This window comes from Sceloporus undulatus, chromosome 4, assembly GCF_019175285.1.
Source record: "Sceloporus undulatus isolate JIND9_A2432 ecotype Alabama chromosome 4, SceUnd_v1.1, whole genome shotgun sequence".
In the NCBI taxonomy this organism is placed as follows: domain Eukaryota; kingdom Metazoa; phylum Chordata; class Lepidosauria; order Squamata; family Phrynosomatidae; genus Sceloporus; species Sceloporus undulatus.
The window spans coordinates 48,211,032-48,234,246 of record NC_056525.1 but is presented as its reverse complement, the minus strand read 5'-3'; the positions used below and the strand labels follow the sequence as shown (position 1 = coordinate 48,234,246).

The 23,215-nt window shown below is 40.9% G+C and overlaps 1 protein-coding gene across 1 annotated transcript in view; it reads right to left on the bottom strand.

The window, feature by feature from the left end:
* Positions 1–2,290: 2,290 nt before the first annotated feature.
* Positions 2,291–23,215, bottom strand: part of DENND2C (DENN domain containing 2C) — a 78,710-nt gene continuing 57,785 nt past the window's right edge. Inside the window, exons 9-20 of the mRNA XM_042465757.1 lie at positions 22,549–22,736; positions 18,985–19,094; positions 18,233–18,302; positions 16,651–16,728; positions 15,695–15,835; positions 14,436–14,584; positions 13,073–13,250; positions 12,302–12,343; positions 8,720–8,825; positions 7,592–7,831; positions 6,635–6,721; positions 2,291–4,962 (exon numbers count right to left, since the gene is read on the bottom strand). Coding sequence (XP_042321691.1) covers positions 4,931–4,962; positions 6,635–6,721; positions 7,592–7,831; positions 8,720–8,825; positions 12,302–12,343; positions 13,073–13,250; positions 14,436–14,584; positions 15,695–15,835; positions 16,651–16,728; positions 18,233–18,302; positions 18,985–19,094; positions 22,549–22,736 — 1,421 coding nt within the window. The 3' untranslated portion in view covers positions 2,291–4,930. The remainder of the gene's footprint in view (positions 4,963–6,634; positions 6,722–7,591; positions 7,832–8,719; positions 8,826–12,301; positions 12,344–13,072; positions 13,251–14,435; positions 14,585–15,694; positions 15,836–16,650; positions 16,729–18,232; positions 18,303–18,984; positions 19,095–22,548; positions 22,737–23,215) is intronic.

The following is a 23,215-nucleotide window of genomic DNA, read 5'->3' as shown; positions in this document are numbered from 1 at the left end:
CGAAATACGTATACATTCCTTTGAAATGAACCGGAAATAATAACAACCACTGAGAGAAACACCTCTCTAGGAATCTCCAGGTCCTCCGGTGCAACTCTATGGTCCAAATCATGCCAGAGGGCCAAAAACGCCTAGAGAAGCGTTTTCTCCAAGAACCTTTGGGCCCTCCATCACAGCTCTATGGCCAGCTATGGTCCCTAGAGAGAACATACAGTATTAATCAAAACCACAAATAATCAAGTCCACAAACATCAAAGCTACAAGTATGAAGGGCCAGCTGTATAGTGCAGTAATCTATATCATACAACACTGTTAATGGCACTATTATTCCACTTTATGGCTGCCTCCTGTGGAATCCTGCATTTTGTAGTTATTATACAATTATTATTATTATTATTATTTGGAGGAGCATTAATAATCCTCAGCCAGAGATCCTTTAAGCCTCACTAAACTACAAACCCCAGAATTCCACTGGCAGCAGCCATAGCAGTTAAAGTGGAATAATAGTACTGTACTAAGCATTTTGCTTTACGCAAGGAAACTCAAGTTTAAAAGCAGCCGCATACCAGCCTGAAGTTGTACATGAAAGACAATGCAAAATCAAGTCTTTTAAGCCTGTCAGTCCCCTCTGTGATAGAAATATTTCATTCCTTTTGTCCTCAACCAACCGCGGAAGTGAAAAGTCAAACTTGAGGGTGGGAGTCTAGAACAATCCATTTAAAATTCCCCTGATAGAGGCACACACAGGCCTAGCTCTCACTGAAATTCTTCCTGAAATCTACCACAGAAACTCCCCAGTCACTTGCAGATTGGTGGAAAGGCCATTCCAGCCAACTTGACCGTTGTTGTTTGGTCTGTTGTACAAATCAAAGCATCCACATAAATCATATTTTGAGAATATTTTTTCTTCAGCGGCATCAAATCCAGCATTGCTTTGCAAAAAAAAGTCTCAGGGTTTAAGGACACTGAGAAGGACTCTTTAAATGGTAAATGTTTTGGATTGCATCAGAACCACACAGGAGTTTATCACACAGGATGAATTTCTCTTAATTTCGAATGAAAAGAAAGTGGGGCCAGAATGCCTTCACGTAAATTCGTTAGTTCAGCAAATTTACGTGAATTCGAATTGCGTTCGAACAGACTTCCCATTGCCTGAAATTGCGTGTGGTAGTCTATCACACAATAACGTTAAACCCCATGATTGCGTTCGGATTGCCATTGGATTATACTTCCAATTTCCCTTGTCTGATAAATTCCATAGTGAAAATTACTGTACAACCCCAAGGAACTGTCAACATGTTCAATAGTCTAGCCCTGGTTTATGTTGTCAGGGATGGGCAAGTCAAGGTTAGAGTAGAAAGAAAACATATTCCACCAGTTTTCTTGGGCCACCTGGTAAGATGTTAACAGCCACAATTTGGAAAGCTGTGCTGTAGGCAAAGAAAAAGAAATGGCTTGAAGTCAAGAAAATGTGTAACTTCAATTCCTGATTTGAGCGGTTGTTACTGGTGATTTTGAAATATTTAAAGGTGGGACAGATTTCTTTACACATTGAGATGCCAAGCAGAGTTTTTTCATCAGTAAGGTCAATGATGGCCTGTGGTCTAAACAGACTACTGGGAGCTAATGAGAGTGTTCTTGTTCTTTGTGTTGAAACAGTGTCTGGAAAGTTATGGCCATAAAACTATAGACAACCAGTCAAGGTAACACACTTCTGTCCGCCAGGACTGTGCATGACATGGACTAAAATATCCCACACAAACTACAGCTTCCAGATATTAGTCCACTGCCTCCCCTTAGTGTTTAGTTATATTTCCAATATAACGTAAGGATTTATAGCTTAGTGTTATAATGTTAATGTCCTGGGATGCGGTGGCTTAGTGGTTAAGATGCCAATTCTGACAACTGGAAGATCAGAAGGTTGGCAGTTTGAGGCCCAGGTACCACATGATGGGGTGAGCTCCTGTCCCAGCTTCTGCCAACCTAGCAGTTTGAAAGCATGCAAAGGCAAGTAGATAAATGGGTACCACTTCAGTGGGAAGGTTAACAGTCATACTGGCTACATGACCACAGAGTTGTCTTTGACAACACTGGCTCTTCAGCTTAGTAAAGAGATGAGTACCACCCCCTACAGTCGGACATGACTAGGTAATCTTGTCAAGGGAAAATCTTTACCTTTAATGATTGATAACCCCACTCCTGCCCTGATGTCACAGCTGGGCCTTTTTGGGAGACCAAAGGTGTAGAGACCACTGACTTTCAGGACCAAGGAATAATACTGTGCACAAAACTCAGTACATTTTATTTTGAACTAGTTTCTGAAGGAACTTGGTTTGTTCTGTTAACTGTACATAAAGTTTTGGTTTCATCTGCATACCACAGAATATGGCTTTATCCAGAAAGAATGAAACAGGCTGTATAAAACACAAAGGAATTATACAAGAAAAAGACAAGCACTGACCAGAAGTACACATGGTATGAGGGAACATGTCTTCATCAAAATGAAGGGAGTGTGGAACAGGGGGACTGGAACTATGAAGATTACCATAGGTTACACATCATAGGACGTGTAAACTAACCAGAAGGAGGGCCTGAATAACAGAACCACATGGCCACTAAGGTGCTTCTTCCTGCTCTTCTGATCAAGTGCAATTGTTCAAGTGCTAATACATATTTTAAAATCGCTGACTTAGAACTTGCTTTCTCTAGAATCTGTCTATGGGAGAGCAACAGCAGAAGACATTCAAAACAAAACTGCAGTAACAAGCTAGGTCAATTATTTTAAACCACACAGAATTATTTCATTAAGGTCCCGCATGTTACAGCGTGAAGCTAGGCAGGCTTACTTAGAATTATGGATCACTGAATTTGTGGTATTTACTCTTTGCTTAAGGATAAAATCCTAGAAACACTTGCTTGGGAGTAAATCCCACTGGATTAAGAGAGCCTTAGCTCTCAGTAAATCTACATAGGGGTGAGTTGTTGGTTTTGCACAATTGTATCTAGAAAGCACATCTTTTCTTCATCTCCTGGAGCATCATTTGCCCCAAGGTTTTGCCAGTTCCTTCTGCCTGAAACACTGTAAACACAGATGGAAGTTCAGACTGTACACAGAAACTTCAAGTCATGGTGAAATTTCACAAATTCTCTGGTGCTATCCTCAACATTTTAAAAAATGTTTTCTCCTCTTCGTCTAGTACATTTTATGTTTTGTAAGGATTATTCCTAATCTCTCCCTGGCACAAGCAGTACTTTTCAGATATAGGCACTTTACCTGTAATCACATGGACACCAAATCCAATTTTCAACAAAACTAAGAGGCCAATTTGGTTGTATTGCAGAGAAAGATCAATCCTGTATATCAGTACGCTGCACATCAAAGCTTCAAAGTAAACCCTCTTCTTGGGGCAATTTTTTACTCATTCCAAGACTGAGCATCAGTTCTATGTATTACACCTGCATCTATTTGTCACATGTAAACATACAATAAAGCTCCACTGGAGAACAGATCCACAGAAGCAACTGGAATAGTCCTGCAAGAACAATGTTGTGCATCATAGTTGACTAAATATGTCACATAGGTATTTGCCATTTTAAAACAATTACTTCAGATGGTGTACAAATCACTGAAGCAAAGATCAGAAGGGAGTGCATTCGTTTCTTCCCTGTAATGTAATTGATTTAAGGAATCAATATTTCTTAAAAGCAGGTAATATAAGGTATAGGTTTAGATAAGAAAGTATTTGTAATTAATGTTGAAACAAATGTTCAGCTATGGCAAATGAGTGCTAGGATGCATCCAGGAAGAACTATAGTTGCTCCTCCATTTTTGTGGAGGATCCCTTCCACACCCACCACGAAAACGAAAAATTGCAAATATTCAAGCCCCATAGACTTGAATGGCCGTATATTCCTGTGCATGCACCATTTTGTCCCTTAGTGCTTGTCGTTCATGAAAGACCAAGGGATGCGAATAGCAAGACCACAAATGCCGAGGGACAAGTGTATTTCTAATTCATTCAGGTTTCACAGCAAAATGCTGTTGCAAGAAACTCACTTGATTTTTTCTCAATGTTTTCACGTTAAACTAAATCACCTCATTTTAGTTCTGCATTTTAAAAAAAGATGAGCAAACTGCATTTTCCTGACAAAGTAAACACTACTCTTGTGTGAGGTATATCCCTGATGTAGTAGAGACGATCTTGTAAAAAGTCAGAAAATATGTATATTCAAAAACAAAGGCCAAGTCTTACATTATAAAAAAAGGAGAGCAAACAAAGGGATGTTCTTATTTTGATTTCTGTATCCACAAAATATACAGCTTTGTAACATAGCACTAAAATAGTTGCTGAGACAGTTAATGGGAACACCTAGGCCAATACACCAGAGAGAACTTTACAGGATTGTAGATAAGGATGGACGAACTTCAACAAGTTTGCCTTTCCAGTTTTAGGGAATATTTTCTTGTGCAAAGAATCTCTGTACTGCTGTATGACAGTTTCTGAAATATTTTTCTCTTTCTAGGCACATTCTTCTTTTTAAAAGTTATCAACTTAGCTCTTGGATTGCTTTAAGCTTTTTTTTATAAAAAAAACAACTCTCAAACAGTGGCTGAAGTGAGAAAGTCTGTAGGCCAAGCAGCATAAAAAAGGATTTAGTTCAGACACTTAACCAAGTTCCTCTTTGCAGACCAGTTTGTCAATTGGAAACCCAGTTTCTCCCAGTAATACTCCAGTAGGACCAGACAAAGTAAAGAACAGTAATTCCAATCAGATTTGGTGCACTTCGTTTTCCAGTCTCTTGAAACTAATCTTGTGCTGAATCCCAGAAATCTGATCTGATACCACAATGATAAGCAATGAAATGCCACCGTGTCATGGCTGACTGGGAACTGAAAGCCACGCTTAGCAGCTATTCCGAAGTTGTCTTCTTACTTCTTTTGCAGAAACTTCATTTTGCTACCTGAAAATGTATAAAAGAAAGATTTATAAGGTCTCAAGTCTCAAAACAAAATATAGTCACTTGTGATTTCACCATCGATGTGCTGTAAATTATTGTATTTCAAACAGTTCTAACACAGCCTCTAATAATAATATTTTTTTAAAATCTCAACTAGTAAGTAGTGGAATGTGTTATCCTGTGAAAGGACCTGGCTGGTTGGGCTTGAATTCTCTACACTGCAATATTTTGTTACAGGCCCTACTTATTCCCTTGAATAGCAAACCCAAGTACAGGTAGTTGCTCCCTACACCAAATTAGCCAAACTAAGGCTCCTGAGAAACAAAATGCAAGACGAAGGAGTGCAGCTGAAGCATTATTTTTTCAAAGTACAAAACAATTGCAAATACCCTCAAAGCTCAACAGGGATTGAACATTTGCCATAGCACCAAGGAGCCACAGAATGCTGGGTATCATCTGGAAAACAAAACTAGAGAGGGCAAGTGGAGGATTCACTGCAACAGTTTGCAGATGCTAAAAGTTAGGTGATGTACCATCCTATGCATGCTTATCAGAAAAAAGTCCCATGATGTTCATGGGGATTTATCTCCATATTAAGTGCATTGGACCACAGACTTTGTTATTTGGTATAAAAGGGAGTATAAAGTACTCTTCAAGAAAGAAGAGGTTGAAAGGGGAAAGAGATGAGCCCTGACAGTTACACTGGTGAGTCTTTGTATAGTTGAGAATTGAATAGTAAGTATTTTTAGGACACGACTTTTCCTTTAATCCTAAGCCCTTGACAGATGGGCCAAAAAGTGCCGGCTTCTGGGTGGAGTCACGGCTGATCTTCCCCATGCTCAACACCGTAACGCTGCCACCAGGGTGCCATTTTGGTGTGTGCCAGTCCACACGCCACGATGATGCACCTCTGGCGCTGCATCCAAACGGCACAATGCCAAAGGGGCGTCATCGTGCTGCACGGCAGCTATGGCACCCCTTCAAGGGCACAGAAAGGAGCTGTTTTTTCCAGTTCCTTTTTGTGCTCTGCGGAGGCCGGATCAGTGCTGTGGCATGCAGCTGCTGCAGCACCAATCCGGCCAGTAAAGGGGCAGCTGCATGCTGCCCCAAACTGGTGGTCTGTATAGCACCCTAGTTTGAAATGGCCTTTACTGGGCCTAAAGAAGTGGGAGAAGGGAGAATATGGAAAACATATGCCCCCACATGCCCCCAAATGGTGCAGGAAGGCATGCTGCATAAAAAAGAAAATCAAGAATTAAACATCCATAGAGAGGAGGATATGCATCAGGGTGTGTTTGTCCTTTTGTATGGGGCTCCTGGACCCTGGGTAGTTTTCATCTTGTGCTAGAACTTAGAGGGGAGCATACGTTAACATCAAAGATACAGATTTGCAAAAGAAGCTCATTGAACTAATCCATTCAAGTTATATGAAGGAGATTTTGATGAAACATGAGAAATAACTTGCTAATAGCAAAAGCTGTTCAATTGTGGAAAGGTCTCAGGTATAATTTTACTGTGGATTCCTGAACTGGTAGGAGTCCCTTCGAACTCTATGATTTCAAAACAAGTTGTTCAGTTTCCAATCAAACCATAGCCTGAAAGTGTTTCTTGAGTTGATTGTTGTGGAACTCACAAGTAGCCAAGACAGCCAAGTACAACACTTAGCATTATTTACCCAGACTACGAAGGATTTTGTTCATCCCACTTGGCTCAGATTCTGGAATAGTTTCCAAATATTCCAAGGCACGGACTTCAAACAAACCTAGAAAAGAAAAGCATCACTTAGACACATACTTATTTCAAGCACAGTTTTTCTTTTTAAATGTAATCTGAATTCTGTTCTCTCACACACGCACACACACACACCTTCTGAAATTCAACAGTAGGGATCTCTGAATTATCCAACATAAATTGTGCCAATTATACACATGCTTCAAGATGCAAATGCCAGTTTTGTAACACACACACACACACACACACACTGTAGCGCATGCGCACGCACGCATACCCACCCACCCCTGTTTAAAAGAGGACAAAGCTTATGGAAACAGGAACCCCTGTTCATTGCATGACAGTTCTCTTGTGTAATGCTGCATTAAGCCTTTCTCATCTCCACTTCTGGTATTGCCAAGAGTGAAAAGAAAGGACTTCTTTCCATCATTCTGACAAGTACTTAACTATGTGAGTTTTTTTAAAATAAATAAAACAAAATCAAACTTCTCTCATAAAAGTATTTTGATGTGCATATACTGTATATTAATTTAAACTTTAAAGACAGATTATTTACAATAACTCTTTGAAATGAAAGTCTGTTGACATTTACTGTATGGCTAAAGGCACCATAAAAGGAAATGGGGTAGCCCAAGTACCACTAAGAAGCTAATAAGCTACTTTTTCTAGCACAAGTTCATGAAAAAATACTTTTGGCTGTGGTAGAAACGAACTACTAATGTTTCCAGACTTGTTGTCAGGAGTCTACATGGGCTCCCAACAAAATGAACTAAAGGCAGCAGCAACATCTATACCTCAGAAGGAGGACTGAGGACAATTTACAAGTGCAAAGTAGCTTTGGTTTTACACCATTTTAATTTGCCACAAAATAGGATGTATGGTTGAGTTCGGCAGGTCTCACCTTTAACTCCACTCTTTCGGAGTTCTCTGTCCTGTATGAAACCAGCAAACATTTGTGTCTCCATAAAGATTTCAAGGAAATGGCGCACATTGCGGGAGGTATGGGATTTCCGGAAGGGTTCTCGCTGGAATACTCGCTCCCCTTTGTCAGTGACATGCATGTGCAAGGAGTAGTGCCCCACAATCTCCACAAAGAAGCGGACAAAAGCCTCAGATACTAGAGAGTCCAGGGTCACATCACCTATGGGAAGACAATAGAAAGGAATCACATCTCCCCTCTGGAAAAACACCAACATCTACTTCTTCCTCATTAGCTATGCAAAACCCACTGAACTACTGTCTGGATCTGAGTCTACATGTCTGACTACTGAAACAGAGATAACAAATCTTGACTAATCGTTTAGCATGTCTGTAGTTATAGTTAATGAAATAATTGTACCGTAATACCAAATAAAGGGCAGATATACAACCAACATACACTGGATGTTGAACAGGAAACCACTTCTCTTTTGTAAAGTAGCACTATACATTTCCAGTAGATGTTATATGGTTAACCTGTTTTGAGCCACTGCTTACCCCAGTTCACTGTGGAGAAATCAAATTCTTTTCTGTCACTTATCTTCTGAAAATAATTTCTTTTCTACATACCTATACATCCATGTCACTTCACAGTGGATAAGCCTAGGGCTTAACAGGCTTATGCTTGCTGAAGAATGCCTAACTCACCTTTATATGCCATCTATTTGCTCTCCATATGAAACTTCAGGAAACTAAAATTAAGACTTAAAATTACCAACGTGGGTATAAATAGATGGCTTTCCATTTGTCATTTGCCTTGCCCATGAGAGAAAAGGGCACCTGTTTTTTTCCAGTGGTATTTCTGATCAACTCTATCTATGCTACACTAGAAGTTAGGGACATAGTCTTTAAAAGGATATATCCCTTGAAATATGATCATGAAAAATTATCATCACCATCACCATTAGGGCTCTCCCATTTCAAGAAATTTTGAGCCTATTGCAAAGGTTCATATCTCTCATTATAAGAATTCTTGGGTTGACATTCAGGCCTTCAGTAGTTTAGGTACATAAAGTTAAGATTTCCAGCCATAATTTTCTAATCCAGTCACCTTGTGTATAACTCCTCTCATGAAACAAGATTTCGTTCCTTTCTTCTAAAATCTGTATGAGTGCAGATTGGAGCTTGTGAGGTAGAATTTCATCCTCATCTGACACCTTTAAAATACAAAAACAAGGAAGATACATGAATAATGTTAATTAACTTACTGTGTTCAAAAATGGGATGAAATGCTGTAGTAATTAATTTCAACAGTTACGACATAGTATACAGTACCTCCCGTTATCCACAGGTGATACATTCAAAGACTCCCTCTGGATGCCTGAAACCACAGATAGTACCAAACACTATACCCAGAGCCTTTTCTGGATTACTTGTCAGAGTGAGTTTAATCTGAATAAAGATAATTGCCCTCATTATCTCTCCCATCATTTGGGTTGCGCTGTGTCCAAGTAGGCCTCCTAATCTTTACTTCCAAATAGAAGGGGCGATAGATGTGCATGGAGACACCACTTCACCCTGTGGCCTTTGTGGCTGTTGGTTTTGGTGTTTCAGTAACTTTGAAAAGCCTGCAGCTTGGTTCAATCAGTACATTGGAGACCTCTGCCCCTTTTAGAAGAGAAATTCTATAATCTGTAATCAGACTTGAAAAACCAAGCCTGGGAAGCCTTCATCATGAATGCAATGGGTGGAAAGCTGCAGTGGCAGCTAGTGGGGAGATTTCACCCACTGTCACATGGCTTTCCAACATGCAAGCATTAAAACGAAGAGGCTGGTTGTGGTCTTTACACCTTCACTGTAAACCTGGTGTTCCCCCCATGCTGAAAAACATGTTTTTGAAGCAGCAAAACTTGTGAATTGTTTGTGCCAAAGGGGGGGGGCATTTTGTTTGTTCCCACTGTAAATGGTTTTACAGTTGCTCTTACAACTGTTATGACAAATGGCAGCCTAATTAAATTTAAATTGAATTCCAATTCAGAGGCTGATTGCCAAACAGAGGAAAGACTGAAACCACAGAAAGTAAAACTGAGGATGAGGGAGGACTACTGTAACTTCAACATGTATTACAACTGTGCATGTCTTGTGTGAATGAAAGAGAGTGAAACAAATTAAAACCTTGTACTGTTCCACAGAACACATTAGTGTATTTTTTTTAAACTGCAGAGGCTAACACAAGTACAGCAGATATTGACTTCTAGGTGTGAAAATACAAAGCTAAGCTAAATTAAAAATACCTAAGAGTTGGTGAAGCCCATAGGTCCACATCCCAAGACCAATTATTCTAATACTCAAGAGCATGTGTTGGCTGTCATGCAGATCAGAATAATGAGGGTATCATATGATTTATGCCCCTCTTGAGGACATTTATAACTTTCATGAGGTTTCTTAAGACTGAAGAGGACAACTCTATCCACCACACAGACATACTGTAGACCTAAAATACACGTTTGGCATGCAGAAGATCCCAGGTCCAATCCTCGTCCTCTCAAAGTAGAAGTGGAGGGATGCTCTGAAAGAGCCACTGCCAGTCAATTTGGTAGTCCTGGGCTAGACAGACCAAATGTCTGATTCAATATAAGACTGCTTCCTATGTTCTTCTCTTGAAGCAATAAATACTAGTTACTGTAATAGGAAACAAATTTCCAAACAGCCCCAAGGCTAAAAGTAAGTCTGAGTTTGGAACATGTGCTAAAACCACAAAGATCAACAAATCCACTTACTTCTGCTTTATGAAATGTTACCCTGAACAATTTGTCAATCTCGGCTTGTTTTGCCTGTGATAGCAACACCTTCAGTCAGTTAAGGGACAACAGAAACCAGCAGAGATTGACTTCATGAGGAGTTATTTTAAAACTGGTTGTCCACAGGAAGGTTTGACTGTCTAGAGTCTAGACAATGAAGAAAAAAAGCCTTGTGGATAGGGAATGCAGAAAATAGAGAAGGAGAGACACAGGAGAGGCAAACGCTTTCTAAGAGCCGAACTATATGCTACATTGCATGTGTTCTGGACATGCTTATATTTTTGTTTGTAAATAGCAGCCTGGGTGGGAGGGAGAGCTACACCAAACAGAATTGGCAGTATTAAAAGAGAGGATTAAGCCCTTTACATTCCAAAATTATAGTGCCAATAGCAACTTCTCACAGTAGGCAAATAATAACTTCAGAGTTGGGAGTCACATTTTCATCAGGATTATGAAATGGAAAGGAAAGGTGAAAAACCTCCATGTATGCCATAATTCTACTATGTCCTTCAGCATCTGTATGGCCAAGCTATGCATATGACAGTATGAGTTTTTCTAGGTATAATGGCAAGCTATAGTTCATTGTTGCCTGGAACAAGTCTAGCTAAATCCTCAGGTTTGCACACTCTCCCATTCATTGTAACCACGAATAATAATTTGGAAACTTTTATTTCTGTTTTAAGTTACATCTACCTTGCAGTGTCTGAATCTGGACAAAATGTGACCTAATCTGAACTATGGTTGGTAGAAACAAATTAAGACATAATTTATGAAGCTGGTTTGTTTCAGTTAACCACAGTTAAGAATAATGACAGCTTCAAGTTTGAACAACACATTAAACTGTGGATTATCTAAAACAGAAGAAGCACCTACCACCTCTCTGTGGTCACACTGGAAGAGGAAACAGAGGGAGAGTGCAAGCTGAGTTGTGCTGTTTGTTCTTGAACATATGCCATGAATGAGTGTAATGTCTTAATGAAACCAAGAAGTAATTGATTTCAGCAATGTTGAGAAATAGAACTTTTCCACACAAAATACCAATCAAAGGTACAGACAAAACAAGACTCTTTGAGAACTCCTGTCTAATTCACCAATTGATTTCAAGCAGAAAAAAACACTCTTCCAAATCCTTATAATTATAAATTGCAAGAGAAACCATCTTTGATTTAAATCAAAACTCAACATAACTCACAATATCCACATTCAGATGTACTGTCATTTTTTAAAGACTGTAAATGGGGACTGGATCACAGCTATACTACATTTGAAATTATGTTTACCTTTACATGGAAATGCTCCTACTTTCAAACTTTTATTAACTATGGCTGGGAGCACCCCAACATGATACAAGTACTTATCTTTTCTCCACTAAGAACAGTAAAAAAATTTTTTTGAGAGGAGGCATTTAAGTCAGGAAATAGCACAGGTGCAAGGATCTCTCTCCCCAACACCACCACTCAATCTAGTTTGCTTTCCCTTCTTATATTTAAGTCCAAAGAAAGAGTCAATAGTTCTAATTATTGCTCTCTCTTAATACAGTGTGCCCTTGCTTTATGCGGGGGATCCATTCCGGACACGCCGCGTAAAGCAAATTCTGCGCATGCTTGAGCCCCATTAAAATGAATGGGGCTTGTGTATGCGGTGGCGCAGTGGCACTGTGGCGCGCACACCACAGGCATGCACTCCATTTCTTCCAAAGGGATGCGTCGCCCCTTCCTCCCCACGCAGCTTTCAGCATATGCTGAAAACCATATGACGCGGGCGCACTGTATGTGCAAATGTGGCCCTTAGTTTTCTTTGATGTATTTATTGTCCTGTCTTAATGGCAACATTAAGGGGAAAAATGTTCCATTGGCCTACAAAGTAGCCAGTAGACATGTTGTTTTACTTACCTGTTGCAAAAATTTATCACCACAAAGATCAACAATCAGTACCTAGGGAAAAAGGAAAAGATGCATTGTTATTGTATGCAGGCTGAAATCCTTCAAGCCTGCCCATTCTCCATACTGATTCTTGTAGCCATGTTTCTCCATGTGGTTAAGTGTTGAAAAGTAGTCTGACTGGATGAAACAGTTAGCTACAGTTTAGTATGCTTGCTTTTGTTGGACAGCAACCAAACCTAGAATCCTCCAACCAGCAGAGCTTAGAAAAGTAACTTTCCCAGACTCTGCAACTGACACAGAGGAGATCAACCATTATCACAGTTTTCACTGATGGATGACAATCAGATATGTGACAAGTTATATTGTTTTATAGCTTTGACTTTAGTTGTGGCCCTTTGGGGAGGAAACAAAAGATATACATGGAGGAATCACATCAGTACTGACAAAAACAATATGTTCCCACTGAGAAACATTAGGGAGAGGTCTACAAATCAACATTTAGTCTTTTCAGATTCTTAAAAGTCCTGCTTACGTTGGTTGTATGGATGGGACCTTAGGAAAACAGCTGTATCAGAGAGAGAAAAGAAACACCCAACAAGTATATGATACTAATGTGTATCACAGAGTAAAAAGAGTAAAAGGATGTTCATTAAAACGAATAGGTCATATAAACATCACCATAAACCCTCAGTCCCCTATTCACTAATTCAGTACTGTTCTTGTTGTTGTTGTGATGTCAATACATGTTGCATTCCCTTTCAAACTCTTTCCAGAACTTACCTCTTCTATAGGCAGATCTTGGAGCTGGGTTAAGGAGCAGGAGAGAATGCCAATAAGGAATGGGGTAGGTGAGCAGACAATGTCTATCATAGATGTTGGAAGAACAGGAATATAGGTGTGTTGCCAGGTGAATGGGTAGAGTGCTGCAACCACAGCATGGCCACACTTGGACAAGGTGCTATATGCAGAAAATATAACACAAACATTTATTAATGTATGCTGTAATGGAAAATATCTCTTGCCTAGTGAAAATCATTAATTCATTATACAGAATTAAACAGTGAAACATGATTATTCAGATTTTTGGTCAAAGGCTACTAGTATATCCTAATTATAAAGATTTCTGAAATTCAGATTAGCTGGTTAATATTATACAACTTGTATTTTCTGAGGACTGTATTTTTTGAAGTTTATATACTGTATATACTCACATATAAATCTAGAAATTTTAGTCAAAACATTGACCCAAAAAAACTGAGTCGATTTATCCATGGGTCAATGTAAATAATGTACTTTAACTCTTATCAAAAAGGGAGCCATACTTTGGTGAAAGGTGAGAGCTTAATCTCTTCTTGGAACACATAAAAGAAGCATCAACCCCCTCTACTATCTCATCCATCCAGCCTTTAGGATGAAGACAGTTATGCCTGTCAAAATTTTAAAAAATCTTTAGCATCATTTTCCTTTGGGTCATCCTTTACATCCTTTGTGGCATGCCACTGAGTTTTACCCTCAACTTATCCATGGGTCATGGTAAAATCCATAATTTTGGCCCCCAAACCTGCCCTCGACTTATACATGAGGCCGACTTATAGTCGAGTATATATGGTATGCACCAACAAGAAAAGGTGCAAGTTTTTTGTAGCACAAATGGTTCAAAACCAGGAAACAGAATCATAGCACAGGCCTGCAAAAGTTAGGGTCATAAAACTTAAAAATATATGTTGGTTTTATAGGAATTTGGCATTCTAAATCCAAAAATGACTTCAGATTTGTTCCATCATATACAGTTTTTTCTTACTTTGGCATTTCTGTGTTGTAATATGTGACTGAATGAAATGATCCTGCAAAGAATTATCCTGCAGAGAATAAGAAAGAGATTGAAGTCTTCTAACCGATTTTCAAGACTTTAATTTGCTGATGTAAAACACAAAAATCTGTTCAAAAGCACTAAAAGAAATTGCATTGGAACATTAGTGACTGGACTTAATCAAAGATGAGTAACTGAATTGATTAAAATATCACATTTTGTGAAAGAATTAAATGTGGGTTGAGTGCGTTTTTTTGAATTCAGCACCCAAAAATACATTAAAAACAGCTACAGTATTTAAAAACGTTTTTTCATTGCAGGCCTGTGTCTCACCTTAAATTGTCAGCAACAAAGATCACTCTCCTTTCCAGCAGGAGGGAAGCACAGACTTGGATCAAGTGAGAGACACTGAGACACTTAAAGAGACAATCGAAGTCAACATGCTCCAACCGAGAGTCTAATGGGCGGCAAAGCTCAATCACCTGAAAGCAAAGAGAAACAAAGGGATCACTAAGCAATGGTGAGGTATTTTATTCTAGTTGTTTTTCACAAGACCCCAAAGTGTTTGATGGTAGCTCAGTTGAGAGACTGGAACACAGTCCAGAGACCTCCCCAAAGGATAAAGGGTGTCCAATCCATTCAGCCTAATGTATGAGAATTGATTTCATTATTGCTTACACTCTAGCAAAGTCAGCCCAAGACATTCTCCTGCCTGAGGCAGAGCAACAAATGCCACCCCTCCTCCAATATTAAAATTTAAAAGTACACATTATTCTTAGACACTCATTTACTTTGGTACCTGAGGCAGAAGAATCCTACAACATCCTCTCCCTCTCTTTGTAACAATGAAATTAATATACATAAGAAACAATTTCCTGCCTTTTTGCAAAAGTCTTCTGCTCAAGGCAATTGCCTCACTCTGTGTAATTATAGGGGTGGTCATATATTCCAGGTAGTGAACTAAGCCTTCGCTGGGATCAGAGTAAACATTCTTTGTGCCTTTCTAGGATGCAATGAGTGGGTGGTTCCAGACAAAGGACTCCCAGCACTGCTGATTAGAAGGCACTGGAAAGCTATTTACTCTTTCCACTCTTAACAGAGTTTAAAAGAAAAAAAAAGGTAAAGGTTTCACCTCTGACAAGGTTTTCAAGTCGAGTCTGACTGTAGGGAGCAGTGCTCATCTCCATTACTAAGCCAAAGAGCCAGCATTGTCAAAGACAACTCTGTGATCATGTGGCCAGCATGACTGCACAGAATGCTGTTACCTTCCCAACAAAATGATACCTATTTAACTACTTGCACTTTTACATGCTTTTGAACTGCTAGGTTGGCAGAAGCTCGGACTAGTGACGGGAGCTCACTCCATCACATGACACTTGGGCCTCGAACTGTAGACCTGCCAATCTTGCAATCATCAGACTCAGCATCTTAACCACTGAACCACTGCATCCCAGAAAAGACAAAATATGGAAGCAATACTGCAAAAACATAGGAAGGATTACAAGTGGAAGACACTTGTAAAACTCTATGAATGTAGCAAAGAGTTCACATGATAAAAGCCTGCCTGGAAACACACATTATCTTTGCTTTACCTCATTTCCAGCACCTGGTAGAAAGCTCTTCACAGTGATGGTGCGCCCAGGAGCAGGGAAAGGTGCCTCCATGACACTGCGCATGAAAGGATGCACAAGAGCTGGGGACATCTCTCGTCTCTTCTCCACCTCATCTAGTATCTGTGTATGAAGTGTTTATTGTCACTGCATTGATTCAGCCATGGCACAAATTAGAAACAGCACAGAGGATTAAAACTGGCTTTCCATACACTTCAGCCCATGTCATCGTATGAGAGACATATGACATTATGTGCAGCATACATGTGGCAACAGTGTATTTACCTTTTGCAAACAAATACCTTTCCCTGTAGTTGCATAACAATTATTATTTTTAGGTTATGTTATCTTAAAGTGGATCAGTTTTGTCTCCACCAGGTGGGGGCCTGCCCATCTAGGACACATGCTGCCCCATTCCCCTGTGCATATGCCAGTTCCATCTTCTCCATGTTTCTTTTCTGGCCCTTTCCTAGTTCATGTATACAATTTCTAGTTTGTTCTCAGAGTTCTTGACAGGATTTGGCCATGTGCACTGCAGTTCCTCTTTAAACTGCCTCTGGGCACACTACTATACTGCTATTGGTTCAGTTCAGACAAATGATGTCTGTGATGGTAGTAGTGGTTCAAAGGCGGTGGTGTCCAGTGGTGAAATTACAGGAAGAAAGATTCACACTGGAACCACAAGGACATCTACAAGATCTCCACAAGTGGTACTGGCAATGTGCCAAGTGAAGGCCCTCATATTTGGTGCCACAGTGGTGAGATAAGAATACCTTACACTGATGGAAGCGTGGTGGGATAAATAGAAGACTTCACACCAAAGGGCAGTGGTAGAACAGATGGATAAACAGTATAGTCATCTGGTGCAATAAAAATATGTGCTACCCAGAAGAAAGGCATTTAACTTTTTAAGGAACTGTTATTTGCTGTGAACTCACCTTAGAGAAAAGGTTGAAACAGCCTAAGCGGCTTACCATGCAGTATACCTCAGGAAGTCGCTTCCCTTTTCCTTCTGGCTAAAGACAAGAGAAAACAGTTATGTCTAAAGCAGCAGAATATGCAGAATGAATGTTATTGGTCCTTCATCGTCAAATAATAGGTCTCTTTCTCTCTTTTGTTTGTTTGGGGCCATTCAGACTACCTTTTACCCCGGATCAGAACCTGGATTAACCACAGGAAGTTCATATTCGCCCCGAATCTCTCACAAGCGAATCCAAGGCTTTCATATCAGTTGAGGGGCAAATGCCCCTTAGCATGGGTCATTTGAAAGCGGAATAAAAGCTGTATCTTTTGAAAAAAACCGGGTCCAGCGAATATGAACTTGTCCCCAATCATGATCGGGTCAAGTTCAGGGGAGGGACTTAGGTCAGAGGGCAGAACATTCCTCCCCTTCATTGGAGAAGGAAGAGGAGGAGGAAAAGGAAGGAGCCGGACAAAGGGCAGATCAGAGGGAGGGCAGGGAACGGAGCAAGCCTCCGTTCTCGCAGGCAACTTTCTCTCTCTTTTTATTTTTTTAAAATTATTTTTGACAGACTATGCACATGCTTTTTGCTACTGGTAGATACATATATATATACAGAATGTGTGTCTGCTTGTGTTACTTTTCCTTTCATTTCCTTGCTCCCAAGCACGGCACCTCACTTTGCAAAAGGCTTTTTTTCTAAATTAATTTTTATATGTGAATGCTATAATGTGAATGTTACAAATATTTCCCTTTCAATTTGGCAAACTGATTCAGAATGCTTTTGCTACTGTCTGTAAGGAATTCTGGGGTGGCTGAGGGAAAGCAAGAGGATGCAGAGAAGCCATTTGGGGTGAGGAATTAATTATTATTATTATTATTATTATTATTATTATTATTATTATTATATGAGGCATTCTGGGGTGGCAAGGAGGGAGGATGCAGAGATTGCATTAGATAGCATTTTGGGGTTGAAAACGGAGGCAGAGGAGATCCATAATCCGTAGTGACCCAAATACACACAACACACACACACATCTGTAGGTTTTTAAATTTGACAAAATATGTGCACACTCCCACCTGTTGTTTTTTTTTTTTTAAAGGAGGGGGAAGCACACTTCCCATTGCCCAATGGCTGCAGGAAACGTCACCCTGACGAAAGCGGAACTGTTTGATTGACAGCAAAGGCGCCTTCATTTTAAACCGGTACCTGTAAATGTGACCTCTCCGGAAGAGCTGCAAGGGCATTCAGGATTTAATTACCCTGATTGAGGTAAATATATAGTGGGACTTGCTTCCGGAGAGATTCAGGAGGGGGGACCTATTTCTGCCCAGTTCCATCTAGCGCAAATAGGTGAGTCTGAATGGGGCTATTGTTTGTTTTTGATATGCCAGTCTGAAGAACTTCTTAAAGCAGCATCTGGCTTATATATATCTTGGAAACCAATCACTCTTGTGGCATTCAAAACTATCCAGTTCATGGGACTGTGACATGCAGTTACTTTTCCCCTGAAATGGCACAGTTTCCACATTAATTTCAAAGATTTGGAGCTATTTACCAAGAGCTTCTTACAATATCCGAACCAGCGGCTGCCATCTTCACCAGTCAGTACAAAGGAAAAGGTTTCACTGCAAAAGAAAAATACATTTGCCAGATGAATGAAGCAGGCAAGGCAGGAGTTAACCTAGCCTGCAGAGGGCTCTATTTTCACAGCTATTGACTTAACACTTATCTGGACATAAACAACACTGTTCTTTTTCCAGTCTCCATACACAAAAGGCTTCTGAATGTTTAGAGCAGATATTTTGCAGCTCCATTGCCTCCTGGGATCTCAGCCCAGCCACAGACAGATCAGAACTGGCAGCCAATAAATGATCTGTTCACCACACCCTTGTGGGGGTCAGCATATCCAGCATGATATCTAGGCCACTGTAACAAAGCAGTAACTAAAGAAAAGAAAGGCCATAAAGTGACAAGGAAGCAACAAGATCACAAGTGGGTTGTTTTATATGTATATATTTTAAAATAGTATTTCAGTTTTTATAAATTCTGTTTAAAATTCTGTTATAATTCAGTCTAACATTTTATTCCACCCCACATCCTCAGTCTGGGTGTAGTAAAACTGTATGAAAAGAAGGCAAGAAAATTTCTCCATCTTTGTGGAACTATCTCTTCTGCAAACATCAGCACTGAGCTCTCAACAGCAAAATAAAACAACACTCCAAGTCAGTGATGTACTGCTCACCCTCTAATATCCAATTTTTACCTAGGTTCTTAGAAATTATGATCCTCTGTTTCACAATCATTCACCTTTTTAACTCTGATGTTGGGAACCAGTCTTTGGGATCAGGGAAACAGAACTTGGGGATGACCTTCAGCCTCTCTTCAGTATCCTTAGGCTGCCGAAAGGGATGATCAGGCTGCAAGAGAGATAACAAGTCATGTGATCGAACAGGTAGGTGGATGTAGATGTAGATGTGTGTGCATTATCAAGTCACCTCAACCTATGGTGATCCCATGAATTTTATAGGGTTTTCTTAAGCAAGGAAAACTCAGAGGTGGTTCTGCCCAATCCATCCTCTGAAATATAGTTTACAGCACCTGGTATTTGTTAGTGATTTCCTATCAAGTACTAACCAGGGATGTCCCTACTTAACTTCCAAGATCAGACAGAATCTGGTGCCTTTAGAGTATATGGGCCCTGTACTGAATAGGTAGAGACAGGGAAATGTTTCCCCTTTTCTACACTTAGCCAGGTTGGATTCAGCACAAACATGGCAGACTATGCTTTTGGCTATCTCCCTTCCCCACCAGTTGTCATCCAGGTTCTTCCTTTATAACTTGCTTTTTGCTGAATTGCTTGTTATTTTTTTAATCCACTAAAAAAAACACCCTTCATCCAATTACCCTGGATCATCAACACCCCCCCCCCCGGGTTGAATAGTATTTTCCAGATGTGGCAATATCAATGACACAGCAAGAGTATGCAGATTAGCTACAGCTTCTTGTTTTGGAATGCATTTCTAACATTGGCCCTTATCAGATGAGTCTGGAACTGGGGCTCTTCAGCACTGGGCGGTTCGAATTCACATTATTTCGCACAATACCATCATACCTTGGAGCCCCTCCGAATTGGCAGGATTCAAATTGGCCAATACGCATTCGCGCGAAGTGCATTCAGTGCAGAATGTTTGGTCACACCGGTGCTCAACATGAGGATTGGCCGATTCGTATCGGCCCCCTCGCACATGCTCAGTGGTGCCCTGCATGGGTTGCGACCTTAAACGCTTCCGGGGTGAAAGGGGAGGTCACGTCATGACAGCCCGGTAAACAGCTGGAGAGCCAGCTCATGCACATTAACAATCGCGATACAACGTGCCCTCTCTACATTCCTCTCTGTTTCCTCTCTACATTCCTGCTTGGTTTTAACGTTAACAGTACCTTCCCTTGCAACAAATTAGCAATGCCCGGTTCTACGTGTGTGTGTGTGTGTGAGTGTGTGAATATGTATTCTGGGGTGGGGGGGGCCAGTTCCAACGGCTGGCAAAGAGGCTGGATGGGCATCCTAAGTAAATGGGGATGCTTTTTTCCTCCTCCTCCTCCCGGCTTGGGAGCCAGCATAAGCTGCATCCCAAGAAGGGAACAGGCGCGGGGCCGCTAGAATCGCGGCGATCGCCGCCGTTCCAGCGGGCCCCGCGCCTCTTCTTGGGATGCAGCTTATGTTGGCTCCCAAGCCGGGAGGAGGAGGAGGAGGCCGCTGGAACCGCCCCCCCCTTCCCTGGAACCGGCAAGAGGAAAGACCCACCGGAAGTTAAAATTGGAATCTGGGGGTCTTGCGATGGAATTCAGGACTGGGTGGTCACACCAGAGCCATTCGCACTGAGATCGAACAGAGCCCCAATCCAGTATATTGCCAATCCCCTTATCAGCGCACTGGCCAACACGCTCCAAAAAGAGGAGCCAGTACGCATTCAGTTCGGCATCTCGCGCATTCACGTGAGTTCGGATTGGGCCATTCGAATGCTGGTATGATGGTATTGTGCGAAATAACGTGAATTCGAACCGCCCAGTGCTGAAGAGCCCCAGTTCCAGACTCATCTGATAATGGCCCTAGTCTTAGTGCAGAACCAATTACCACCCTGATGTATCCTGACTGCTAAAGAGACTAGTTAAGGCTTCCCCAGAGCCTGGCTTCACTGAAGATTCCATAAAAGGAAGTGACTGGCAGATTGTTTGGAAACAGAATTATTTTCAGGGTTGCAATCACAGCGTTCACATTATAATCACCACTCCATAATTATGAGGGCAATGCTTCCTGCTAGATGCCAGCCTGAAAGACCCTCCTGTACAGATCTTGTTAACATCCTACCAAAACATCTCCCAGGCCAAGAGAAAGCAAGCAAACTGGCAAGACGCCAGCCTCTTTGTCAGCACTGTTACAAAGAGCACAACAGTCATGGGAGGCAGTGAGCCATTGCTCATTGTGTCTTCTGAGCAATATAGGCCAACTCATCCCCCTGCCTGTTTTTGTTATCAACAGCCCGGATGAAGTCAGGGCAGCTTTGGGGATTACAGTCAACTTAGCTACACTTCCTTCCCTATATCCAGCCCCAGCCATGCAGTACTAGAAACCAGAGTATGTTTTCTCGAAACAAACCAAGGCGCTTCCCTGACTTTCTGGCAAACTACTCTAACCTCATCCAGCACACTGGGCTGAGCACCAGGGGCTAAGCCAGTACTTGGAGATTCCCGCCATATCCAGAATGTTTGTAATTATTGTAAAAGATACACAGAACATTAGAAACAGAACTACAGCCTAGACAGTATGCAGGTACTTTCATTAGTCTGTTTCAGGGAATAATACACTGTGCTGCCTGTTGCTACCACAATCCTTGACCCCAACAAACCCTCTGGACTGCCCTTTTGGAAGAAAAAGAAAACAAACTGAAGGATGATTTTCCCTTTCTAGAAGTATCCAGGATTGGCAATTTATATTTTAAATAGGATGGGGGGGGGGGGGGGGAGTGGGTTATATTTTCCACATTAAAAAAACTTTTTAAAAAATGTGGTTTCTGGCCATCTTCAGTTTTTGCTTTTATTTTATTTTGTTTTAGAATTTTTGGCAGTCTATGTAACTCAGAGAGACCAAGAGACAAAATAAAACAAACAAACAAAAAGCTAGTCCTGTGAACCACTATAGCCATCCATCCCTGGTCTATGTACTTCTGTTCATCTCAGTGGGTATCTATATATTGAATACTGAGCAAGAAATCAATTCTATTGGCCCTTACACACAACATAATTGTAGCAATATGATTCCACTTTAACTGCCATGGCAAGAGCTTATGGATTTGTAGAATTTGTAGTTTGGTGAAGCACTAGAGCCCCTGGGCCAAGAATTCTAAATACTCCTCCCAAAACTGTATATCCCAGGATTCTATAGGATGTTGTTGATGGAATCCTATAATGGGCCAGGGCTCTGCATCACTTATCTCTCATCCTTCTAAGATCAATAGTAGTGTAGGAACATTCTGTATCAGCAAAGCAAAGTTATTCAAGATCAAATTATATATAATTATGTCATCCAAGCAAGCAGACAAAAGCTGAATTATTTTTCTTGGGTATATCAGTCTGCACCTGAATCTGTGACAAATTCCCTTTCCTCCCAGAATTTGGATACTCAATTCTCAAAAGATCAGAATATGGGGAAGAGCCCAGCAGAAGCAGTAGTCATCTACCCTTTGCACTGCTAGTTTTCAGTTCCATTAAAATATGAACAGACACTCTCCTCTTGGCCAAGCCACCATATATCAAACACATGCATGTTTACCTTCAGAGAGTGAGGACAGATACAAATTATGCTATGCAACATACCTTGCTAGGAAACTGCTGTATAATCTGAGGAGTGTAGGTTGCTTCTGAAGGTTTCTTCTGTAGGGATACTACCACAAAGAGCTCAAAAAGTTGCTGTTCCTGGAACTCAATGAGGTCCCGTTCCAGCGTCTGATAGTGTGGGTTCCTCTTGGACTGAGCTTGTACCTGCAGGAGGCGTTTATGGCGACCTGCAAATGAAGAAGCAACTCTTTATTTGCTACAGCAGAGAAGGTGGCATGGTTTCCATTGACAAGACAGGCTAGAAGGTCAGAGATCTGCACAGTCATGTAATGCATCAGTGGCAGAGCTGATGACAGGGCAAGACTGCACCCTTATGCACATCAAAACTTCAGGGGTTGTGTTGTTGGTGGGAGGCTAACAACAACAAAAACCCAAGGGACAAGTTAGCAGCAGATGTAGTTATGTTACCCAATCCAAGACAAAGCATACAAACAGTAGAAACATTTTGCATCGGGGAGAATGGGTTTTCTTACCTTAATCACAAGGGAAGCTGTTATAGAACTGTAGCTTTGGAAGGGATCTCAACGACCACCTAGTCTAACCCCCTGCCAGTGCAGGAATCTACAACTAAAGCATCCCTGAGATGGCAAAGCTCCCATTTTGTAATGGGCAGAGCTTACAAAAGTTACACTTTTGGATTACAGCT